A 22,440-nucleotide genomic window follows, 5' to 3' on the forward strand; every position below is an offset into this window, starting at 1 on the left:
CAGAAGACCCAGAGGCTGCTCTTCACAGGCAAACTTTTGAGGCTCACTTCCGAGGAGGCACTGAACAGGGCAGGGCTTGGGAGGAACCCAGAGTCCTCAGGCTTTGGAGCAGGCCGGAAGCATTTCCCGATCTCCTGTCTCCAGGGGCATCGCGGAACTTTGTCGGTGTAGTTGTTTATATGGCCCCATGCTTGGCTGAATAATACCCACCCGCCCCAATATGTTCACATTCTAATCCCTGGAATTTGGGAATATGTCACCTTACATGGCAAAAGGCACTTTGCAGATGTGATTGAGTTAAGGACCTTGAGATGGGGAGATGCTCCTGGGTTATCCAAGTGGGACCAAGGTCATCACAAAGGTCCTTAAAAAAGGAAGACGGAAAAGTCACAGGAAGAATTTGGTGAGCCAATGGAAGCAAGAGGGTCAGAGTCAGAGTCAGAGAGAGATGTGAAGATGCTGCTCAGCTGGCTTGGAGGATGGAGGTAGCGGCCATGAGCCAAGGGACGCAATGCAGGCAGCTCCAGAAGCTGGAAAGTTCTCCCCGAGAGTTTCCAGAAGGAACCAGCCCTGCTGGAGCTCTGTGAAACTGATTTTGGACTTTGGACCCCCAGTGTGTAAGAGAATCAATGTGTGTTGTTTTAAGCCACCAAATTTGTGGTCATTTGTTACAGCTGCCCCAGACAATTCACACAGGCTCTAAGTAAGCGTCCACCACTGTTCTAAACATTTGATATATTAGTTCAGGAATTCCTCACAACAGCTCCAAGAGGTAGGTGGTATTATCACACACATTGTACAGATGAGGAAACTGAGGCACAGAAAACATAGGTATCTTGACATGGGCACACACGGAGTAGGTAGCAATGTTTCTGTTTTGTCCACAGCTACAATTACTATAAATATGATTACTCCCTGTTTTTAGGGCAAATGGCTTCACCCACCAGGAAAGAAACTGTTTTAGTGAATGTCCTGGTCTGGCAGAAGTTTTCCCCGAACTTCCCAGAAAGAGTGAAAGTGTGTGAAAATCACTTCTAGGACACTGAGACTACCAGCATCGCCCGTTCTGCAGCCACTGCCCTCCCATCCAGCCTTTCTGGAGCCCTGGCAGGAGCCTAGGGCTTGACATTCATTATCACATTTCCCCCTCGTTCCACCTGCAGCCAGAGAGGGTCAGCGTGCTGGGCAGCCATGCTCACAGGAGGTTTCACACCAAGAATTAGCCTGGAGGTGTAATTATCTCCTGTTTTTAAGAGAATAACTGACACTCTGCTAAGAAAGATTAAGAACTGTAATAATACCCATTTTGAGCATAGATCTTTAAAAAAAAGCCTTCACATACCCCATTTTTGCATATCTTTGATAATTCATTATCAAATATAGAGAATTTCATTTAAAATTAAGGTTTTTTTTTTCTTTTTTAAGGTTAAACATAAGTTTGAGTTTTTGAGTTTTCTGGAACCTATAAAACAGGTTGGTTTTATGCTGTGGGATACAAGTACACCCTTAAGCTCTGAGCCTTTTTTTTCTTTTTAATTCCAGGAGAGACTGGGGCTGACTTATCCTGGGCCTTCCCCACACAGTGAGGCCATAAGCCTCATCATGGGCCCTCGGTGCTCATGCACGGAGGAAGGAAGCGTTGGAAGCGCCCTTACCTTGACGACGGAAAGCATCCCCTCATTGGTCTGAGGGTTGGTGTGGATTTCAAAGCTCTGCCCTGGGTTTCCGTTGATGATGGTGTAGGCAGCCCTCCACGCGCCTGTCGTGGGGTCGTCTTTGTCTTCAACTGTCAAGTTGACAATAACTCCCATGGCTCCTTCCTCCACTGTAGCCTGAAACTGCAAACAAAGCAGATGGTTACTATCACTATTTTGAAAACACATAGCAAAGACCATGCATAGGACTCTTAACCATATGCCTGGTATTGGGTATATTACCCATATCCTCTCCTTTAATAATAAATAATAACACAGGACATTTATGATGGAGAACAGCAGTGCCTCTTCTCTGTGTCCTTCTCCAGTCTGCCTGATTGCAGACAACCAGGGGAAGGTGGAGCCACAGGGGGAAGTGGCTTGGGTCCCTGAGTCACCACCTGGAGGACAGCAGCCTTGTGGTCAGGAACACCTGCTTGAACTATTGATAAATGAAAAATAAACTTCTGCTGAGCTTGAGCCTTTATACATTTTTGCTTGCAGGTGTTCTTCCAGCCTCACCTACCCTCAACAATAAGGTACCAGATAACCAGAGCACCGTGGCTCATCTGTGAAGGGACTGCAGTTGGAACCCCCGTGTTTGACTCCAGAGCCTCTGCTTGATTGTACCATCTTCTCCAATGAAGAAAGCCAATTTCATCCTTCCCACCCTTTGCCCACAACTAGTGTGACTTTAAAAAACCCATTTACTACGGAAACATATAAATCAATTGTTTGGAGGCTTGTTGTACCTGTGTCTTTATTGTAATACATCTCGAATACTTGTTACAAGTAGGTGTGGTGAAAATAAATCAATAAATGAAAAATTGTCCTTCCTATAGATAGAGAATTTCACAAGCTATCATTAGCACATTCCTTTGAGCTGGAAGCATAAAGTATTGTTTTGGTGCTTACCTCTGACACAGTACAGGTGAATAGTAATCCATTTGCAAATATTTTACAAACAAGTAATACCAATAAGCTGACAAGAAAAAGAAATACCTTAGAATTTCATTAGCAGGAAAGTGAATCTAGAGACAGTAAGACCATGTCAAAAAGCCCTTGTGTTCAAAGAGAAGTAATTTGAGAAATGAGGTTTCAAAAGCAGTGGCTGATTAATTGACTTGCAAATCATTAATCATAAGCCTAATCTTGATGCCTTGGGGGGGTGCAGAGGGGACAGGAACTAATTTGTCTATCACACCTCAGCAAACCTGTGAGTTGTTTTCCTTCCATAAAAGGGACACTGGGAAACTCTGAGAACATGCACGTAGGATGGCAAGTAGCTGGAGTGAGGAGGGACACGGAGGACACTGTCACATAGACACAGCTCTAGGAGACAATTAATTTTGGCCTGATTCCTCTGATGCTTGTTTAATTAAGTCCTGTCTTGTATCTTCCCCTCCTTCTCACAAAAGTCATAGAATCCCCAAGCTGGAAATCCAGACTGGTGGTTCTCAGCTATGTCTGCACATTAGAATCTCTTCGGGGGCCTTAAGAAAAAAAACACTGTTAAAAAAAGAAAACAAACAAACAAACCAGGGTCCTCTTCCAATTCAGTTGGTCTGGGGGTAAGGCCTGGGATTCACTAGTTTCTTAACCTGCCCAGATAATTCTCATATGCAGTTTGGGGTGAGAAGCATGATTGAGTCCAAGTTCAAGGATGGCAAGGAGCTGTCAATGAAAGAGCCAGTCTTGTGTATCGCTGAGGCTACCTAAGCTCAGTGTTGAGGGGTCTGCAGTGCATCTGGGCTCAGCAGGATAGAGTGCTGTAACCAACTACTGTTATCTGCCATGTGTCCAGGAGCAGGACACGGTGGCTCATGTGTTATCTAACCCTTTCAGAATGCAGATGAAGGTATAGGCACAGAGAGGGAAGGAAGGAAGAGTTTTGTCCCAAGTTGTTTAGTGAACCAAAGGTCAGATCCAAGTTTCCTGGGTTCCAGTCGTCTCTGCTTTCAGTAAGTTCTATTGCTCAAGTCCACTCAAAAGCCCCATGGCTTATGCTAGTCCTTCACCCCCTGCTGTGGTCCAGCACCAGAGGACGAGTTCTCTGTCCCTACCGATCACAGCTGCCCTCAGCTCATAACCTGGCCTTGTGGCTCTTCTGACACCTGTGTCTTAGAACGCCAGGTGGACGATTACGTGGGCATAGGGGGTGCTGAGACCAGAGGGTGATGGAAACCATCAGGTAGAAACTGTGACACCCAATACCGAGGTAAGACATTGCTTTGTAAAAGCAGATGAGGGTCACGTTGCTGAGATGAAGACACCATAAAAACAGACCATGATTTGAGGAAGCTGGCGGCTCTATGTGCATCTATCTTATTCATAGCCTTATCTCTAGCACCTCACACAATGCTACGTACATGGAAGGGACTCAGGAGATATTTGTTGAATGAATGAATGGTCTTAAATACAGGAAGTGGGACCTGGCATCAAAGGCGAGGACAGGGAGGAAATGTGGAGGGATAAAGCTACGCGGGAGTGAAACTAAGGACTGGCTCATTGACTGATGCTGACTCTGCCGCCTCCTGGAATATTCCAGAAGGGTAGGGATACTGCTCTCCCTTGTTCTCTAGGACATCTCCAGCAGGGCCACCTTATTACTTTCGTGGGCCTCAGGCAATTTTACCTTTGTTGGCTCCTCTTACAATAATACGTTTTCATGGGCTTTTAAAAAATTCATTTTTTTCCTGACGTGAGGAAGACATTAAATTTTTCTTTGACCCTAAAAAAATTTTTTAAATTGATTTTAGGATCCTAGGCACTGTGCCCGTGGCACCTGTTGGATGATTTAGTCCTGATCCCCAGTACGTAGCACAGTGCTAGATACATGACAATCTGATGGGTGGATGAATCAATGAATGAATGAATGAATTTGTAAAATTAATATTTAGGCCACATGTATATGAGACAAGCTGATGCAGCTTCTCTCAAGACACTTTTATTATATCTGCAACACCTACAAAAGGGGCTGCCATGGAATACATTTTCAGTGTGTGAGCAAATGAATCCAAGTGGAATGAGAAGGTGGTATTGTTCTAGGAATTCTCAAAGTGTGTACTGGGGCCCTAATATGTCCTTATATGTAATAATGTGTCCACAGCAACATTTACCATCCATCCATCCATCCATCCATCCATCCATCCATCCATCCATCCATCATTCATCCATCCATTCATCTTCCAGCCAGCCAGCCAGCCAGTCAACAAATATTTGGTGAGTGCCTTCTGTGTACCAGGCATGATACAGTATTAAGTTCTAGGGATATACTGGTTAAAACAAACAAACAAACAAACAAACAAACAAACAAAACAACAAAACACAGACAAGGTATATATATATAATTATAAAAAGGTGTTAAGGGCAAGGAAAGAAATAACACAGCTCTTGGAGAGTCTGTAGCTAGTGTGTATGTGTGGGGTTGTGCGAGAGGGTGGGTAACCGACCCAGTCTGGGGAGGCTCATTAGGGAAGAATTCCTTGGGAACCGAAAGAAGGGAGTTCATGGGCTGAACGAGAGAGCGCATTCCCGGCATCTGGCACAGCAGATTCTAAGGCCGGTGGCAGAGGGAGCGTGGTGCCGGTGTGGGAGCGAGGGAAGGCGGTTGTGGCTGGCGTGCAGAGGAAGCCTGGGGAGAACTGTTTGCTGTTGGACCCCAGAGGGGGATCGAATCAGATTATGCAGGGCCTCGGGGGCCACAGAAAGGCCTTTGGAATTCACTTCAAAAGCAAAGTGGAGTCTAATCAAGGAATTGGATTATGTTTAAATCTATTCCTGAGAGAATTTAGAAAAAAAAAGAAACACTTTAAATATAGAAAACATTCCACACAATTATTATGGTCTTTGTTAAGACCATTATCTGATTCTTGCATAAACTATAAAGCCAGTTTCTGGGAGCATCCATTTAGAAACTCATTATTGCTTAATTAAATACTCATTCTATTAATTCTATTCAATGTTTTAACCCCATTATGTAATTCAAGAATGGAAAATTAAATAGATTAAAATGAAATAGTACCATTTTATATTTCTACAGCAATGCTCACTTTGTGATTTAAAAACAATAGACAGACATTAATTTAACACACCAGAGAAGGAGAAAATATTGATTGTAACATTACTTCCTTTAATTAGAAAAAATAGATAAAGTTACTTTTCTGTTAAACTGTGTGGCAAATCAAATACTAGATGCAAAATGCATTTTTACACAACCAATATGGGCCATTGGCTTGGGACATACTGAGGCTCATTAGCTCTCTCCTCAAAATCCAGAACTGAGGGATTTCATTGTTCTTTCACAAGGTGGGCTGAGTTTCGTGATGGACTTTTATGAAGAGGCTGCCTGGACTTCCCACAAAGCTCATCCATCACCAGGGTAAAGAGGGACTTGCATTTTATGATACACCCAGAATGAATGCTCTTCCTCCACGAAGAATGAATGGACTTCCTCACAGAGCAAAGCGTTGGTCTCTAGGTTCAGGTCAACCTTGAAGATGGAAATAATGCTAGAAAGCCGCAGGTGGAGAAGAAGTGACAGTGGGTGACTTAAGGGACGGCACATTATGCAAGCTTGAATACTGGAAGAAGGGGGGAAAGAAGATGAGTTCCCGAAAGTTTTGTAAAGATAAATTGACAAAAGGCTGAGGGAGGGATCATCAGAAAGTTAACTTGCAAACCTTTTTCTGAGTCTATATTTACATAAAGGATACAGGTTTTTGGAAAAACCTCATTTCTTGCTGACAGCCTAGTAGGCAGAAACTATGATTGATATAAACATAAAGAATACATTTAAGGACTTTGGCACTTTGTCTGGCATTAAAGGATCTTGGCACATTGTCTGGCATAGAGTCAGAAATATGTATTTATTAGTGATGATGATGAAGGTGGATTTCATTCCGTATTACATGAGATACTTAGAAATAAATTGGAGAATATGGTTCAAACCCACCGTGATTCTTTCTGTCCTCATTAGTGTGCCTTGTAGTGTAGTTATATATGCAGTTATTTCTCTGGATCAGTGTAAAAGGAGATCCTTCCTTTTCAGTTATGTATACCCAACACTCACATACTTACTTATTCTTATCTTGCTCTAACAAAAGGCCCTTCACTGATAAGACACTTGATGTGGGCCTAGAGCACCCACATTCAGAAGGGAGGAGAGTGAACTCAATTTTAGTTCAAATAGCAGAGATGATAGAATTTCTCAGTGGTGCATGAGAGTTTTCTTTTTCAAAAGATCCTTAAAGGTTGAGAGTACATGTAGTTCAGGGCACCTGCATAACCTATAAAACATTTTGAGGGAATTACGGCCTTCCCCAGCTGCTGCTGAACAGGGTACTACTAGGTCATTTTGTATCACGTGATCCCAGCTTCCTTGGCCAGAGCTGATTGGACCCAGAGGTGGCACCTGACTCCCAGGTAACCAATCCATTGGCTGCTTTAAGAACAATCATATTTGATCCCGTTTACCCTCATCTACCATCCCCCTCCCCCTGACTCTGGGTGGTGAACACACAATGTGATACATAGATGATGTACAGAATTGTACACTTGAAATCTATGTAACTTTGCTAACAATTGTCACTCCAATAAACTTTAATTAAAAAAAAAAAGAACACCTATATGATTTCTCTAAGAATTTGAACTGAGAGAAACAGAGGCTATAATCAGAGAGTGAAGGATCCTTAAACTCAAAGTGTCTGAGTAGTTGAACACGGGATGGCCATTTGGACACTGATGAGTGATCAGATAAATACGATGTATGTAGAGAAGCAAAAGAATGGAGACACTGAAAGACAAACCATGAAGAGAGAGTTTGGGGCACTCAAAGACAAAAGACAGACTAGAAAGTGTCCCTGATCTCTGACTGGTTCCCCCAGTCCTGCTCCCATTCCCACAAGGTCCCCTGTGCTTCTTGTCTGTAGGATGCCCTGTGCCTGCAACAACCTCACGTCCACTCCTGCCATCTTGAGTGGCTTTCTACTCCTTGCAACTAATGAAGTTCTGGGGAAAGCAACTCAGGTGGTTGCCTCCCATTTTCAGCAAGTAAATGTGGTCCTTTCCATGATGATTTGGGTTCCATAGATGTACCCTCAAGTATAGTTCTCTTTTACATCTTGCTATGGAAAATTTCAAACATTTAAAAAAAGCAGACAGAATAGAGTAATGAACCTCGTGTGCCCACCACCAGGCTTCAGAGGTCCTCACCTCATGGCCCCACTGTGTTTCACCTACACACCCACATCTCACTCATTTCTGTAGTATTTGGAGCAAATCCCAGACATGCCATGGCCTCTGTAACTATGTCCGTGTGCGTCTAAAAAAACATAAAGACTCTTTAAGAAAATATAACTAAAGTTCCTTCTTGAAAGTTCCTTCTTGATCCAACTAACATTAACTTCTTCCACTGACAACTGTTGTGTTTCTTCTTTTGTGCCGGGTGCTGTGCTAAAAGTATCTGCATGTTGTCTCTATTCTGGAAAGAGAGTGAGCACCAACCGGCCGTGGTAAAGGACAGCTATAGAGGGGCCTAATAGACTTCTCCAGTGAATAGACTTCCCTGTTCCATGTTTTAAGCCACCCACCCTTACTAAACAGGTGAAGAAACACAAAACGAAAAGTAGAAATCGTTCAACAATAATAAGGGATAGCAGTTTCACAACAGAGAAACACACTCCTGAGTGAAGAGCACACTCCAAGTTTCACTGGCATCCTGGCAGTGTCATTCTCGATCCAGGGGTGGCCCATGTGACCCTCACCCCCACCTCACCACCACCACCAGGGAAGCCCTGGGCTGGAAGGAGAATTATGTACCCGGAGGGCTGCCATCCATGGGTCATGTTCCAACAAGAAGAAAGACTGACTGTTACGTAACTTCCTGGCTCTACAGATGCAGGGGATGAGCCAATAGGCAAGATAGGGAAACAACATTCACTGCCTGGTCTGGCAGGAACTGTCCACCTTCCCTCTCAGTGCATGCCTTTCGGTGTTGGTTCATTTTCCGGGGAGGCGTTGGGGGGTAGTTTCCATGTGTTGGCTGCAGACACATGGGAGGTGCTGGGTACATGGCCTTTGAGGAAGATGCTGGCCGAGTTGTGTCTCTCTGGGGACCCGCCAGTGCACCTTCTAATCGCTGGACTTCTTCCTCTACACGACCTTGCTGACTGAAACGCCTCCAATCTGCCAAATGCAGACACACACCTTTGCAAAAGTAAAAAGATCAGTTTCCGGGAAGAAGAGGCTCAAATACCAACCCATGTCCATTCCTCTACAAAACAAAATGTAGGCCAGCAAAGACTGACAGGACGACAATGCAGCTGGGCAGTGATGTTCAAACTGTGTTCCTGGGAATGCAGGGTGTTTGAGTAATGATGGTCTGAGGTCTTACCAAGGCACCAGGTATTTCCCTCTGAACAATAAAGATTTAACTGCCTGAGGAATCTGTTAATTAGATTTTATCTGTTTAGTATATTAGATTTCCTGCCTCCGAGTTTTGCTGCTAAAAAGAAGTTTGAAAATCACTGCCTCAGGGACTGAGGAAATAAATATTACATTAGATGGTAAGAGAAAAATAAAAACCAAGGAGAAAATATGCCGACATTCTTTTTCCTCTGAATACGAGGCATGGACACTTGATTTTATCTTACATTACCATCTCTTCTTCAGTTGAGTTGCTCTCTTTAAAAAATAAAAGAAAAGGCAAAACACATCTGTACATCTGACGAGGTAATTGGAAAGAGTTTAATTTTCAGAAGCAAAGAGATTTTCTGGAGAGATACACATACCACAAGCTTTTGAATCTGGAGAAAAATGGCTTTTTTTTATTTTTAAAGGAACAATAGCATGGTCTGCTCTAATGACTTTGGAACTTGGTTTACGCGATTCTGCACATGTGCAGGAGCAGGAAATTTGATGACATGGGGCCAGTTCTGATCTACCTCAGACTCATGGGTACATTCCTGGTGAATTCTGTAACTTTTCTGAGTCCCAGTTCGCTTACCTGAGACATACATAGAGTATCAGGCTAGAGCCCAAGTTCTTCATGCTGCCTACACGTTAGAATCACTTAAAAACCTTCGAAAACGACTGATGACCTGGGGTCCCACATTCAGAGATTTTTCTCAGGTGGGGCCCAGGCATTTGTATTTCTAAAAACTCTCTTGGATGATTCTAAGAAACAACCAGGGCTGAGAACAATTGCTTGTGATGACTGCTAAAGTCCCCGCCTAGTGTTTATGATGAAACATTAAAAAGATCGTGATCTATTCTACCCTGTGTTGGGCCTTAACAGGTGAAGACCTGGTGTCGGTGGGGACGAAGAATGCTACCAGGGGGGAACCTTGAGAATTCTTACCGTTCTGTGCTCAAGGAGTTATGGGGTTGCTAAGTAGGCTAATGGAATACATTTACCAATGAAATCACAGGGCTCTCTCCTGGGGGTCATCCTTCCCATCACCTCAAAAATAGACCCCACCCCCACGAAGCAGTCATCCATGCCTCTACCCCCCTCAGTCCCTGACAACCACTAATCTACCCTCTGTCTCTAAGGATTTACTCTTCTGAATATTTCATATAAATGGAATCACACGCTATGGGGTCTTTTGTGTCTGGCTTCTTTCACTTGTTTTCAAGGCTCATCCATGCTGTAGTGTGTGTCAGGATTTTGTTCCTTTTTAAGGCGGAAGAATATTCCATTGTATGGATAGACCACACTTTATCCATTTATCCGTGGATCGGCATGTGGGTTGTTACCACTTTTTAGCTATTGTGCACAGTGCTGCTATGAACGCTCAGGTAAAAGTTTTTACATGGACTTATGTTTTCATTCTCTTGGGTAGGCAGGTAGGAGTGGAATTGGCGGGTCACATGGTGACTCGGTGTCTGAGGTGGTGTAGATTTCAGTCACTCATCAACATGCATGGAGCACCCGGTCTGCACTTTTCAAACACAGGAGGCTGTGTATTATTTGCTGGCCTCCCAGAACTTACTGCCTCCTGCCTCTCATGTGAGGAAAGGCAATATTTGAGAATGAGGCTTCTCTCTTTGAATGGCAGGAGGGATCTACTAGAGGCTTGTCTCTTTTGAAGCCTTTGACTAACCCACTCGGAGCAGTCTCCTTTTCCCCAGTTTGCATGGGGTATTGGACAGGTTAATGTGGAAATGAGACAGACCCCCTGGAGCTCATGGAGAACACACTGGCCTCCTTTCTAACTAGAGAAAGTACATCTCTAATCTCCTGAGCTGTGGGAAAATTGACACAGTTGGTGAGGCTCCTGACGCTAACATCCCAGTACAAATAAGGACAAGAGAAACCTTCTCCTTTCATTACAAGGGATTTGTACAAATTCATACATGGACTTGACTTACAGCTTCTAATTTATATTTAAATCCCAAATGCCTTAGAAGAAATTGCTCTGAATCCATCATGTGTGTAGGTACCGTTGATTCCTGTTTCAAATAGACACCACTGGCCCAACTGTGATTCCCATAAGCACATCCACACGTTTCTTTCCAGAGGTGGCTAATAGAATTTCTGAGAACATCCAAGTCCCACAGTGAGAAGAGATGGATGTGAATCATTCCCTTGGGAATCAGAACCAATGGGGGGGGAGGGGAGATTAGGAAAATTATTCTCAGGGTGGAGTAATACAACAGAAGTCTATGTGGGGAGAGAGGTGCCCCAATGGCACTCTTTCACATTGAAAAAGACAAACATGTTTATCACTACATCAAGCTCCATCATTTATTGCCTGTGTGACCATGAGCAAGTCACTTAACCTCTCTGTTCTTGATTTTCTCATCTGCAAAATGAGAATAATAGCACCTACCCTCATAGGACGATTGTGATGATTAAGTGAGCATATTTATAAATGCTTTGATGAATGCCTGACACATAATAAGCCATGTATGCACACTGTTATAATGAACGCAGACAAAAATGAACAAATAAATGAAGTTTGCCACAGTGCACATCATTATAAGGAACATAGCCAAAGAAATCAAGTTTGCTCTTTTGGGGGAGTCCTTTTGTTGTAGTAGCCTAGTTTCTCGCTAAATAATATTTCTGCCAATAAAAAGTTACTTTGTTGTCTAAACTGCTTACATAGAGTTGGTGTCACTTATGATAAGAAGTGTCTTGACCAGCCGGTCCGGTGGCTCAGGCGGTTAGAGCTCCATGCTCCTAACTCCGAAGGCTGCTGGTTTGATTCCCACATGGGCGAGTGGGCTCTCAACCACAAGGTTGCCAGCTCAATTCCTTGAGTCCCACAAGGGATGGTGGGCAGCGCCCCCTTCAACTAAGATTGAACACGGCACCTTGAGCTGAGCTGCCGCTGAGCTCCCGGATGGCTCAGTTGGTGGGAGCGTGGGCTCTCAACCACAAGGTTGCCGGGTCCACTCCCGTAAGGAATGGTGGGCAGCGCCCCCTGCAACTAGCAACGGCAACTGGACCTGGAGCTGAGCTGCACCCTCCACAGTTAAGACTGAAAGGACAACAACTTGACTTGGAAAAAAGTCCTGGAAGTACACACTGTTCCCCAATAAAGTCCTGTTCCCCTTCCCCCATAAAATCTTAAAAAAAAAAAAAAAAGAAAAAAGAAGTGTCTTAACCAATGTTTTTTCATTCCTTGATTGCATTTTTAATCTAACTTAGGGTTTCTCAACCTCCACACTATTGGCATGTTGGGTTGGACAGTGATTTGTTGGGTAGGGGCTGCCCTGCACACTCTAAGATGTTGACCAGCATCCTGGGCCTCTACCTACTAGATACCAGCAGCACCACCCAAGTTGTAACAATAGAAAATGTGTCCAGACTTTGCCAGATGTCCCGGCCGCCTGTGTGTATGTGTAAAATCCTCCCTGGGTGAGAATCACTAATTTAGCTAAACCAGGTCAGGGGCTCACTACATGTATCTGCCTGTAAACAGCAGCTCACAAGCTCCCTCAGGACAAGATTGATCAGTAAGTTGGTCCTAAACTCAAGTCTCATAGGAAAACACTGAAATAGCATAATAACAGTTTCCAGAGTAATTGAATCAGACGTTGCCAGAAAAACATTCAAGGGTAAAACAGAAGACTGTAATTATTATGAAAATTGCTGATGTAGTTTTCATGACTACAATTTTTGAATTAGCCACTAATAATCTCTTGTATAAAAGCAAGGTAGTCTTTCTTGCTTTCCATGTGTCCTGACATTTGCCCATGTCTCATTTTGCAATAAACACATTTCATGCTGGGGTGTGCCCAGTAGACTCAGGTGCAACAAGCACACCCGGGTCTGCAGCCGGGGCCTAGCTCTACCACCCCTCCAAGGAAGAGGGGCTGGAAAGGAGGCAGCCCTGTTACCCACAGGGCTTTCTCAGTGAGCCTCAGAAAATCAGAACGGGGCATTTTCCATTTGGCCCAGTTAGAACTGCGTTTGGACTCAAGCTTATTTGGCAATGAAGAATTCCTGTCTGCAATCGTTTTTCCTCCCAGTTCGCTAACCCCTTGCGACTCAGAGTGTGGTTTTGGGGCCAGCAGCGCGGGTATCAGTAGTCAGAAATGCAGAATCTGAGGCCGTGCCCTAGACCCTTGGATCAGATCCCAGGTGATTTGGGGTCATGTCAAGTTGGAGAAGGCTGCTCTTGACCCCTTCTGTCTGCTCGCAGCGCTGACATTGCCACTTGACCCTGAGGGGTAGAGAGACCAGGAACACAAGTGCCCTTGGCATTCGGCTCCCTAAGTTGGAAACCTGCCGCACCCTCTCCTGGTCTTGTCTTGAGACAGGAGGGCAATTTCCTACCATTGAGTTAGTCAGAAACGCCAGCTGCTGGAGCCTGAGAAGTTTTCCAAGAATACCCGCCCTTGGGTACCACCCACGGGCATCCAGGAGCCTTGGGAGGCAAACTACAAAGGTCAGCCTGCCCGCAACAAGGAAGGGGCCCTGTCACCGCACACGCGCAGTAAGGCCCACGCGTGTCCCTAAGGTGATCATTGCGTAATTCAAATACTGAAAAATCAGGCCCACGGGTGGAGATTTACCATGCTCATGAGATGTGCGACAGAAACCTCCGCCTTTACGTGCCTAGAGGTAGTGTTTGCCCCGCCCAGCTCCCTTTGAAGCCCGCCCCAGCTTCTCTCCAGGGGCGCCGGGAACGAACCTTGCATCCTCCATGTTGGTTCTCTTGTGCACCAGCTTCATCAACCTTCGCCTCTTGCCTGAACATTCTTGTGCTGATCTCGCTTGATTTCCATCCCGGGGAGACCTCAAGCACCCAGGGTGCCTGTCGCAGTCTGTCCTCTGGCTAAAGGGGAATGGCTCCCTCCTGCGCAATGGGGTCCCCTCCCTTCCACTCCTCAACTCCTGTCCGGCTCCCACGTGCCCACCGATTAACTTCTCTCTCAAGTCTATAAATGTGTTCAAGACACTCCAATGAAAACACAAAACAAAACACGCGCAACAAAGAAAAAGCAAGCCTCCACTCTAAGCCTCTCTCACTCCCTTCACAAGGGGGGACTATTTCCTCACCTCCTATTGTGTGATGAAAGAGTATTAAATATACTGAACGTTGCTATGAGGGCCAGGGAGCATAAAAATAAGCATTGTAAATTTATTTGCAATCAAGGAACAATATAATTGGTCATGGTCGAGATGTAATTACAGGAGAAAACATACTGTTCACGAATCTTTATCCGGTCTATTGAACAGGTGCCAAAGAGGCTTTTAATGAAACCCACACATCACAGGAAAGACAGCATGTGGTTACTTTAACCTGGGCTGCCACACCTGTGGGAGGGAAGGACCAAGGCGGGACCGCAGGGTGAAGAGGCTGTAATTTGAATATGAAAAACAGGAACTCTCACAGAGTTAAGGAATTTTAAGTAAACTGCTTAAGTCTTTCAGCTTGATTTTCCCCTCCCTGGTGACAGTGGGGATTGCTGGCTAGCAATGGAGTATGGTAGTCTGAGAGAAGCTGAAGGGGGGAGAGAGGAGAGGGGGGAGAGAGGAGAGAGGAGAGCGAGGAGAGAGATACAAACAGAAATAAACAGGTGTATATATATATAGAAAAAGAGAGAGTTGGGGGGGTGAAGGAGGGGAGTGCAGGGAAAGAAGTCAGAGATAGACATAGATACATATATGAAAAAGTTAGAGACAGAGAAAGGGGGAGAAGAGAGAAGCAGACAGGAGAAAGAGAAAGGAGAGAGAAATGAGACAGAAAATAAAGATGGAGAGAGAGAGTTTTAAGGGTTTGATTTTGCTTTTTCTTAGAAAAGAAAATCTGGGCAAATCAAGAGCTGTGTTCCAGCATTTTCAGCATTCCCAGGAGCCTGTGCTAGTAGAAACTGAGAACAAACATTTCCATATCAATGGAAACCCAGTGGCTGAAGCCTCCAGTCTAACTAACCATGTTGAGCAACCGCAGATGGAGAAATTGAACGTTCTGTGACTAAGCCCTGACGCCCTGGGAGGAGGGGGCAGTGACCCGTGACACCGCCGGGAAAAGATGCTGGCGGGTCCTGGGCCCTAGGCATCGCTTCCACATTAACTACCGTGACGTCCAATCTTTGGGCAACAGTTTCTAAAATCAGTCCATTCGGCAAAGTTGGATATAATAAAAATGACCCTTAGAAGTCTCCAAAGGAGTCCCCATGGGAGGCTCTCTCCCAGTCCTGGAAGGGCTTTTCTGCTCTTGGGGTGACCTTGTATGAAAAATCCACACATGACTCCAAGAACATACAGCCAGACCTTTATCAGCTAAATGTTTGCATGATGGATGGTCTGTTTCATCAACCCCACATCGATCCTTCCAAGGTGTGGGTTTGGTTCCCCTTAACTCATCTTTTTGTTGCCTTTACAAAATCCCGAATCCAAAGCCCTCTGGGGGAATATTCAAGGAGAGGTTGTGTATCAAGGAACCGACCAAAATTTGTAGTCCCTAGGCTCCAGTTACCTTATATGAAGTTGTGTTTATAGTGCATCTCAGGGGGGGCTGCCCACAGCAAGGGAATTGTAACAGGGACCGCGACTGGGGTGGTGGCTAACTCTCTCCGCCCAACGGGACACCGGAACAAAATCTCTACCTATTTGGCTGCAGGGCTCCCTATAGACGCGCACCTGGAAGAGTACTTTGTAATGCCCTCCACCGGAGAACACTTACCCCTAACATGTCACAGGTGTTATGACAGCTGAAGTGGAAATGATGGCTTGTTCCTGGGGATACACATTCTAGCTATCCCGGAACATGAAAAAAAAATCCATTACTTTGTCGGCAATAGCAACTTCTGAATGAAAACAGAGTCCCTTGACTATTAGGTTTCAGGGACACTTACAAGTAACTTGATGCAACACACACAAGTGCACACACACACATGTGCACTTGCACACATGCACCTTTAGCAGGAAGGGAGTGCTTTCAAAGTGGTTAACATCTAGTAGTGTCATTGCTATGGTAGCACCAGTGAAAGAGGAAGACGCAAAACAGAAAGGTAAGCTTCCTTCTCGCCTGTGTGCAACCCTACACTTTCTACAGTCAGGGTGTGGGTGGAAGGTTCCTGTAATTTAAGCCCCAAGGAAGAGAGGAGGCCTAAGTACAGACCTCTAGGGAAGAGAAAATGATTCCCGGGGGCAGGGAGTTCCAGGGCTCCTTAGGAGGTAAAGGCACAGGTGGGTGTGGCCTCTGATATAAGAAGCAGCTAGGAAACAGGCCACCAGAGGGGTTTCATGGCCCCAGAATTGCTAGAATAGGCTGGAGGATGGGGATTTGGCTGAATTGAGCAAACTCAAATAATAGGGTGTAACTATGCCTCTTTTCTGAAGAGATCCATGCTATGCAGTCTAGTAGAAGCAAAATGATGATTAGTGGAACGACAATAATAAAAGCTAACATTTGCACGTGGCCTCGATGTCATGTACCGGGCTGTTTGCTCACATAGTGAGGTAGGTCCTGTTATGAGCTCCGACTTAACAGGTGAGGAAACTGAGGCATAGAGCAGTCCAGTCGCTTGCCCAGGGTGGCAGAGACGGGAAGTGCAGAGACAGGATTCACACCCAGGTGGGCCTGAGGCTCCAGTTGGTGTGTTGCCGTCTATTGGCAGCTGCCACAGATGGTCCTGCATTCCCAGGGGTACAGGGAGAGCGCATCATGCCCTCTCTCAGCCTTCAGTGTCCCAATCAGCACAGCGCCAAGCCTTCCTCCATAGGGAAGCAAGTCAACAAGAAGCATTCCCCCAGGCAAAGGAGATACCATCCATCTTCTAAGGAGGGGCTGACAGATTCTCAACTCAATTTTTGCCTCCCCTTCCCTTGCCTGTGATGGTGGGAGGGTTCTTGGACTTCATTTATTATCCCCGTTGTCCGAGCACAGCAACCCCGTGCTGAATTGATAAGAAATGATGCCGCCTCTTCCTGGTTTCACTGCCCCTTTCTATACCGCCCCCACTCCAACTGCACAATTTCCACAGGCCACCTGCAGGGGCTATCAAGCTCTGTGCATTTGCCTTTTCTGGGGGTCAGAATAGGTGCCCTAGTGAATGGTGTGGGCAAGGGGAGGTGACGTCCATTACCTATAGGGGACTTCCCTGCAGAGGTTTCTGGCATGCCACACCTGAAGGTGTGTATGTGTGTATGGTTGATTTGATGCAGTGGCCCATTAAATTCAGTGTAGCTTAGGGGTGGTTAGAGGATTGGGGAGAGGCCCAGCGGTGGGTGGGACATAGAAGGAAGCTCAGGGATGGGGTTACATTGAAGAGTGAGAGCTTGTAGGATGGGGTCCAAACAGAGAAGAGCCCAGAATATCCAGCCCTTTCCCCATGATCATTAGCCGCGGGAGCCCAGATGAGCAGTAAGCTATGAGGCATCCTTTGCATCTTGACCTCCCCCAGCTCCTCTCAGAGTCTTCTGCCGCAGGTTCAGGTCCACGCCCACGGAGCACGGAGTGTCTTAGCCCCCATCCAAATGGTGTGGCCCTTGGAATCCCACTTCACCAGGGTCCCCACTACGGATGTGAACCCCTTCCCAGTTCTAGAATTCCACCTCTGCTTTGTGCCGAGTGCCAAGTGCTTCCCCAGACCGTAAAGCTTGTCCTCTGTGTATCTGTTCGAGCCCATTTGCAGTGCGACAGGCGTTCCTCCTTTGTTGGCTAGGAGTCTGTGCAAGTACAAAAGCCAATGTATCTCAGGAGATGAAAAGGGTAAAGGTAATTTAAAAGTACTTAGATCATATTGGAAAAAGGGCTATAAAATGCAATTTAAAATGCTCGTACGGTTTGGACCAGGCATTTCACTTGTGAGAGTTTATCCTACAAACCCTGTATACATGTGCACAAAGATATACATTCAAGCATAATTATTGCCATGATATCCATAAAAGGGAAAACCAGGAATCACCAACATGTCCATCGATAGGGAATTGGTCTAACTGTGGAACGCCTGTGGAACGGAACACGATACAGAGCCATTAAAATAAATGAGGTAGTTAATTGTTTGGCGTTACTGATCAGAAGGGACATCTGTATCGGATGATGCAAACACCTAGGGTTTGCTTAGTAGAAATAAGATGTGTTAGGTTAATGAAATCGGGAGAATGTGGGCCATTCAAAGAGCACATTTGAAGGCAGAGCTGAGATAAAGAAGAGATCACAGAACCTGTAACTTCCTAGCCTGCAGGAGTCAAAGTTCACCAAACTGGTTTGTGGGGGGCGGTGGGGTGGGCAGTACTGCAGGGCTATCTGGCTGGCTCTGCTCCCAGTGCCCTAACTGAAGTCCCCTCCTGAGGTAAAAGGTATGAAAATGACACAAGCCATAAGAAAGTTCAGCAAACTGTGTCTCGGGGTGTGGCAACATTTTCTGTGGGGCTCCCACCTAGAGAAGGGGTGGGTAGAGTTTGTGGGGGATGGGTGGTTGGGCAGTGGACAAAGGATAAGATCATGAGGGGATAAGATCAATTTGAAGCTCAAAAAAAGACTTAACTGGGAAGCTGCTGATATGCTTAAAATTACCACTCATTTAAGTAAACCAAAAAGTTGTGATACCCCGTGTCTCCATCATTCCAGCTGGAAGGAACCTTGGACTGGGTGATGGAAGAACCCATTCTCCAGACAGCTTCTGTGAATTGTCTTGAATTACTAAACATGTTGGAGGGTTTCTCTGTCTTTGCTGCCACTAAGAAAGGCCAAGATCACCCAAAGCAGGTAGCAAAAGCAAAAGGGGAAAAAAATAAAAATAACAGCAAAAACAACCTATATTTACCAAGTAATTACTATGTGCCAGGCACTGGGCGAAACTCCTTATGTGAATTATATCCTTTGATCTTTACCACACCCCGAGGAAATAAGGAATATTATTTCTCCAGTTTTATAGATAAGGACAGAGATATAAATCCTGATAAAATTGCAACATAGTATGCATAATGTGATCCCATCTTTGTAGATAAAAAGTAGGACTTCATATATGCAAAGAGAAAAGACACATGGACAAGTTTAATTAACATGGTAGCCGTACTCATCCCTCAGGTTAGTGGAGAGAGCTGGCAACTTTTTGTATCATATGCTTGTATGATAGTTTAATGTTTTTTACAATGGAAATGAATTATGTTTTAATCAAAAAAATAATTTTGGAGGAAATGAAATGCTCTTGAATTCAAAGTGCACTTAAAATAGTTTCCTAAAATACTTTAGCAGAAAAAGAATCAAGAATCACTCTACTTGATGTTAAGCCTTGCTATATAGCTGCAGTCATCAAGAGTGTGCTGTTGGTGGAGCGAAAGACATATAGATCCATGGAAGAGAATAGAGAACCCCAGAAATAGACCCACACAAATATGCCCAGATGATTTTTGACAAAGGGAAAATAGCAATTCAATGAAAGAAAGGCAGTCTTTTAAAAATGGTGCCGGAGCAATTGCAAATCCACAGGTAAATAAATGACCTTAACCTGAACCTCATGTCTTATACAAAAAAATTAACTCATAATGGCTTATGGACATAAAAATAAAACATAAAAATATAAAACTTTTAGAAGGAACATAGGAGAAAATCTCTGAGACCCAGCGCTAGACAAAGGGCTCTTTGAGTTGACATCAAAAGCACATTCTATAACAACAACAAAATGATAAACTAGACTTTATCAAAATTAAAAGCATTTTCACAGTGAAAGACCCTATTAACAGTATAAAAAGACAAGACTGAGAGAAATATTTGCACGCTATGTCTCCGATGAAGGACTTATATGTAAACTATGCAAACTTTCAAAACTCAACAGTAAAAATGCAATCCAGTTAGAAAATAGTTTTCAACACCCCGAACCAACATACACAATGGGACAATTCTGGGGTTCTTGGCCAATGAAATTAACTCTGGTGTAGCCTTTATTCACCCAAGAGTGATGGGATATCTCTTAATCGATCTCAGTAATGTGGGTTGGAAGGTGATAAAATGTCCCCATCCATAGCCGACCTTGAGGATAATTTCTAAAATGTCCATTGATGGACCAGCTGTAACCTGGGCACACTACGTCGCCTCCTTAACCCCCAGCTTCCTGATCTGTGAATTGGAGAGACTAGTAGAACCTACCTCATAAAGAGATCATGAGAATTAGATGGAATAATGCACAGAAAGCACTGTGTACATTTTTCTGCACAGAGTTCCTGGTCACCGTCATCAGTATCCCCATTTTACAGGTGAGAAGACTGAGGCCAAACGAATTAAGGAACTTGTGTAGTATCTAAGAGCTGGTGAATGATGGAGATGGAACTGAAGCTAAGAGTCATGTGAAACCCAAACCATATCCACACATCACCCCACCCTGCCTGGGAATAAAAGAATTCAGAAACAAAACTGGAATTTTGAGATAAAAACGATCCTTCTAGTTAAACCAACAGTGTGAACAGAGAGAAACCTGGGAACCAGGCATTGAAACCCTTCCCCCGCCTTGTCTCCTTCTTGGATTCTATCTCCTGAGACTCCATGGGTCAAAATAATTGGGTTTGCGATTTTTAAAAATCCTGTACTCTCAAACTCTCACATTCCTGTCAGCAGCATCTGCTTCCTTGCTGGAATTTCAAAGCCCCAAAGCAGCCTGTTGTATGGATAGCTTATCTTATTACTTTGCCCAGCTGGTGAATGATACTTTTAAATCTTTTTTGGGTGTCTAGGATCTGTGACCTTGACACATGGTTTGGTCAAGCAGAGATGAAGGAATTGCCTGGGGCCCCATATTCCACAACAGCCAATAAACTCATCAGTGGCAACACAGCTGCTTTAATCAGGGGGCTATTGACAATGGACACACATAGAATTCTGCCAGCGGCTGCTACGGGTCACCATGCCTGGCCCCCCTCAACAATATTTTATTGTGCAAATGCAGACAAACGGCACTCCAATGGGTCCTGAGGAGCTATCTCCCGGCCCATCTTGATGTGACTTTCCTCTTTCCTTCTCTCCCAAAGTGTTACTGCTCTTTGGGGAACTCGCCCTGTTGACACTGTCCATGGAAAGCTACGTCTCTGCTAAATGAAAGAACTCCATCATTTTTATGCTGGTCTTGCAGACACCAGGAGAACCTACCTTCCCCTCCCAAAATGTCACAAGGAGGAAAGAGAAGTCATGTTGGAAATTACAGGATGGTCATAGAGCACAAGGAAATGAAATTAGCATGATGTTTTTCTCCAAGCAACGGGGCCAGGGAAAGGGAAACACACACACACACACACACACACACACACACACACACACAGCACTCAGGATCTTATTAAGGCCCTAAACCCAAGATGTATTTATAGAGGCAGGGCAGATTTGCATGCCAACCTAGAAACTCAGGCAAGTTTTACTGCCCCGATGTGGCAGAATCTCATAGACAAAATTCTTTAGGGAAGACAGTCCTGTTGGATAACCTGAGAGCTTCATTTTGCACCCTTCCGACTTTTTCTTAGTGATTGCATTTTCTGGCTACAAAATGTCTTCCTTACATTTCTCTGGAACCATGCCAATGAACGCCAAGACTGAGGAAGGGGGTTGCTCTGTCATTTCAGCCCAACTATTACGGGGCAGGGATGTGTCTCTGGGAGCCCATAATCATTACCGCGGCCCCTTTACTGAGCCACACGCCAGACAAATGCTCGCCCTATATTATTGGCTTGACAGTGTGATGTTCTATTTAATCCTTGTGACAAGGTGGGCACATTTATCTCCATTCGACTAATAAGTAAACTAGAGCTCAGAGAAGTTAAGTAATATGTCTAAGCTCACACAGCCAGAAACATGGCAGTACAGGGATTATAAGCAGATCTGAGATCAACACGTGGGTCTTCAGAGCTTGGCTAAACGTCTGTTAACACAAGAGGGCTCTGTGAACTGCCTTCCACTGCCGGTCAGATAAGAGGCAGCCCACGGAAGTAAGGGTGATCTGAGGGTCCTACAGAAGATGGAAGCTAAAATGCATTTCGGTAACTGACCCTGATTTTTAACTCTGATGGCCCTAGACTGTCTTGTTTGCCTCAACAGATTCAAGGCTTGTTGCCAGCCCCTTCTCCCTGCATCTAAGGTGTCAGCTCAGGTGACTCAGCTTGTCAATTGCCCACAAAGATGGCCAAAGAGTTTTCCAATTGGATGTTGGGTTGTTTCACTGCCTTGCTCTCGTTGAATATCCTTGAAGAGATGGGATTTAAATTGTGTCGAGGATATTAGTCTAAAGCGAATGAAGTGGAGAGTAGACTTCTCGTTTATGTCCCCAGAGTGATAAATGAGGGAGTGTAATTTTTTTTCTA

The 22,440-nt window shown here is 44.8% G+C and overlaps 1 protein-coding gene across 1 annotated transcript in view; it reads right to left on the minus strand.

The window, feature by feature from the left end:
- CDH13 (cadherin 13) overlaps positions 1-22,440 on the minus strand; it is a 984,505-nt gene that overhangs the window by 93,273 nt on the left and 868,792 nt on the right. The window contains exon 9 of the mRNA XM_019743731.2: positions 1,656-1,838. Within this exon, the coding sequence (XP_019599290.2) occupies positions 1,656-1,838 (183 nt within the window). The remainder of the gene's footprint in view (positions 1-1,655; positions 1,839-22,440) is intronic.

The sequence above is a fragment of the Rhinolophus sinicus genome, linkage group LG11 (genome assembly GCF_036562045.2).
Source record: "Rhinolophus sinicus isolate RSC01 linkage group LG11, ASM3656204v1, whole genome shotgun sequence".
Taxonomy (NCBI): domain Eukaryota; kingdom Metazoa; phylum Chordata; class Mammalia; order Chiroptera; family Rhinolophidae; genus Rhinolophus; species Rhinolophus sinicus.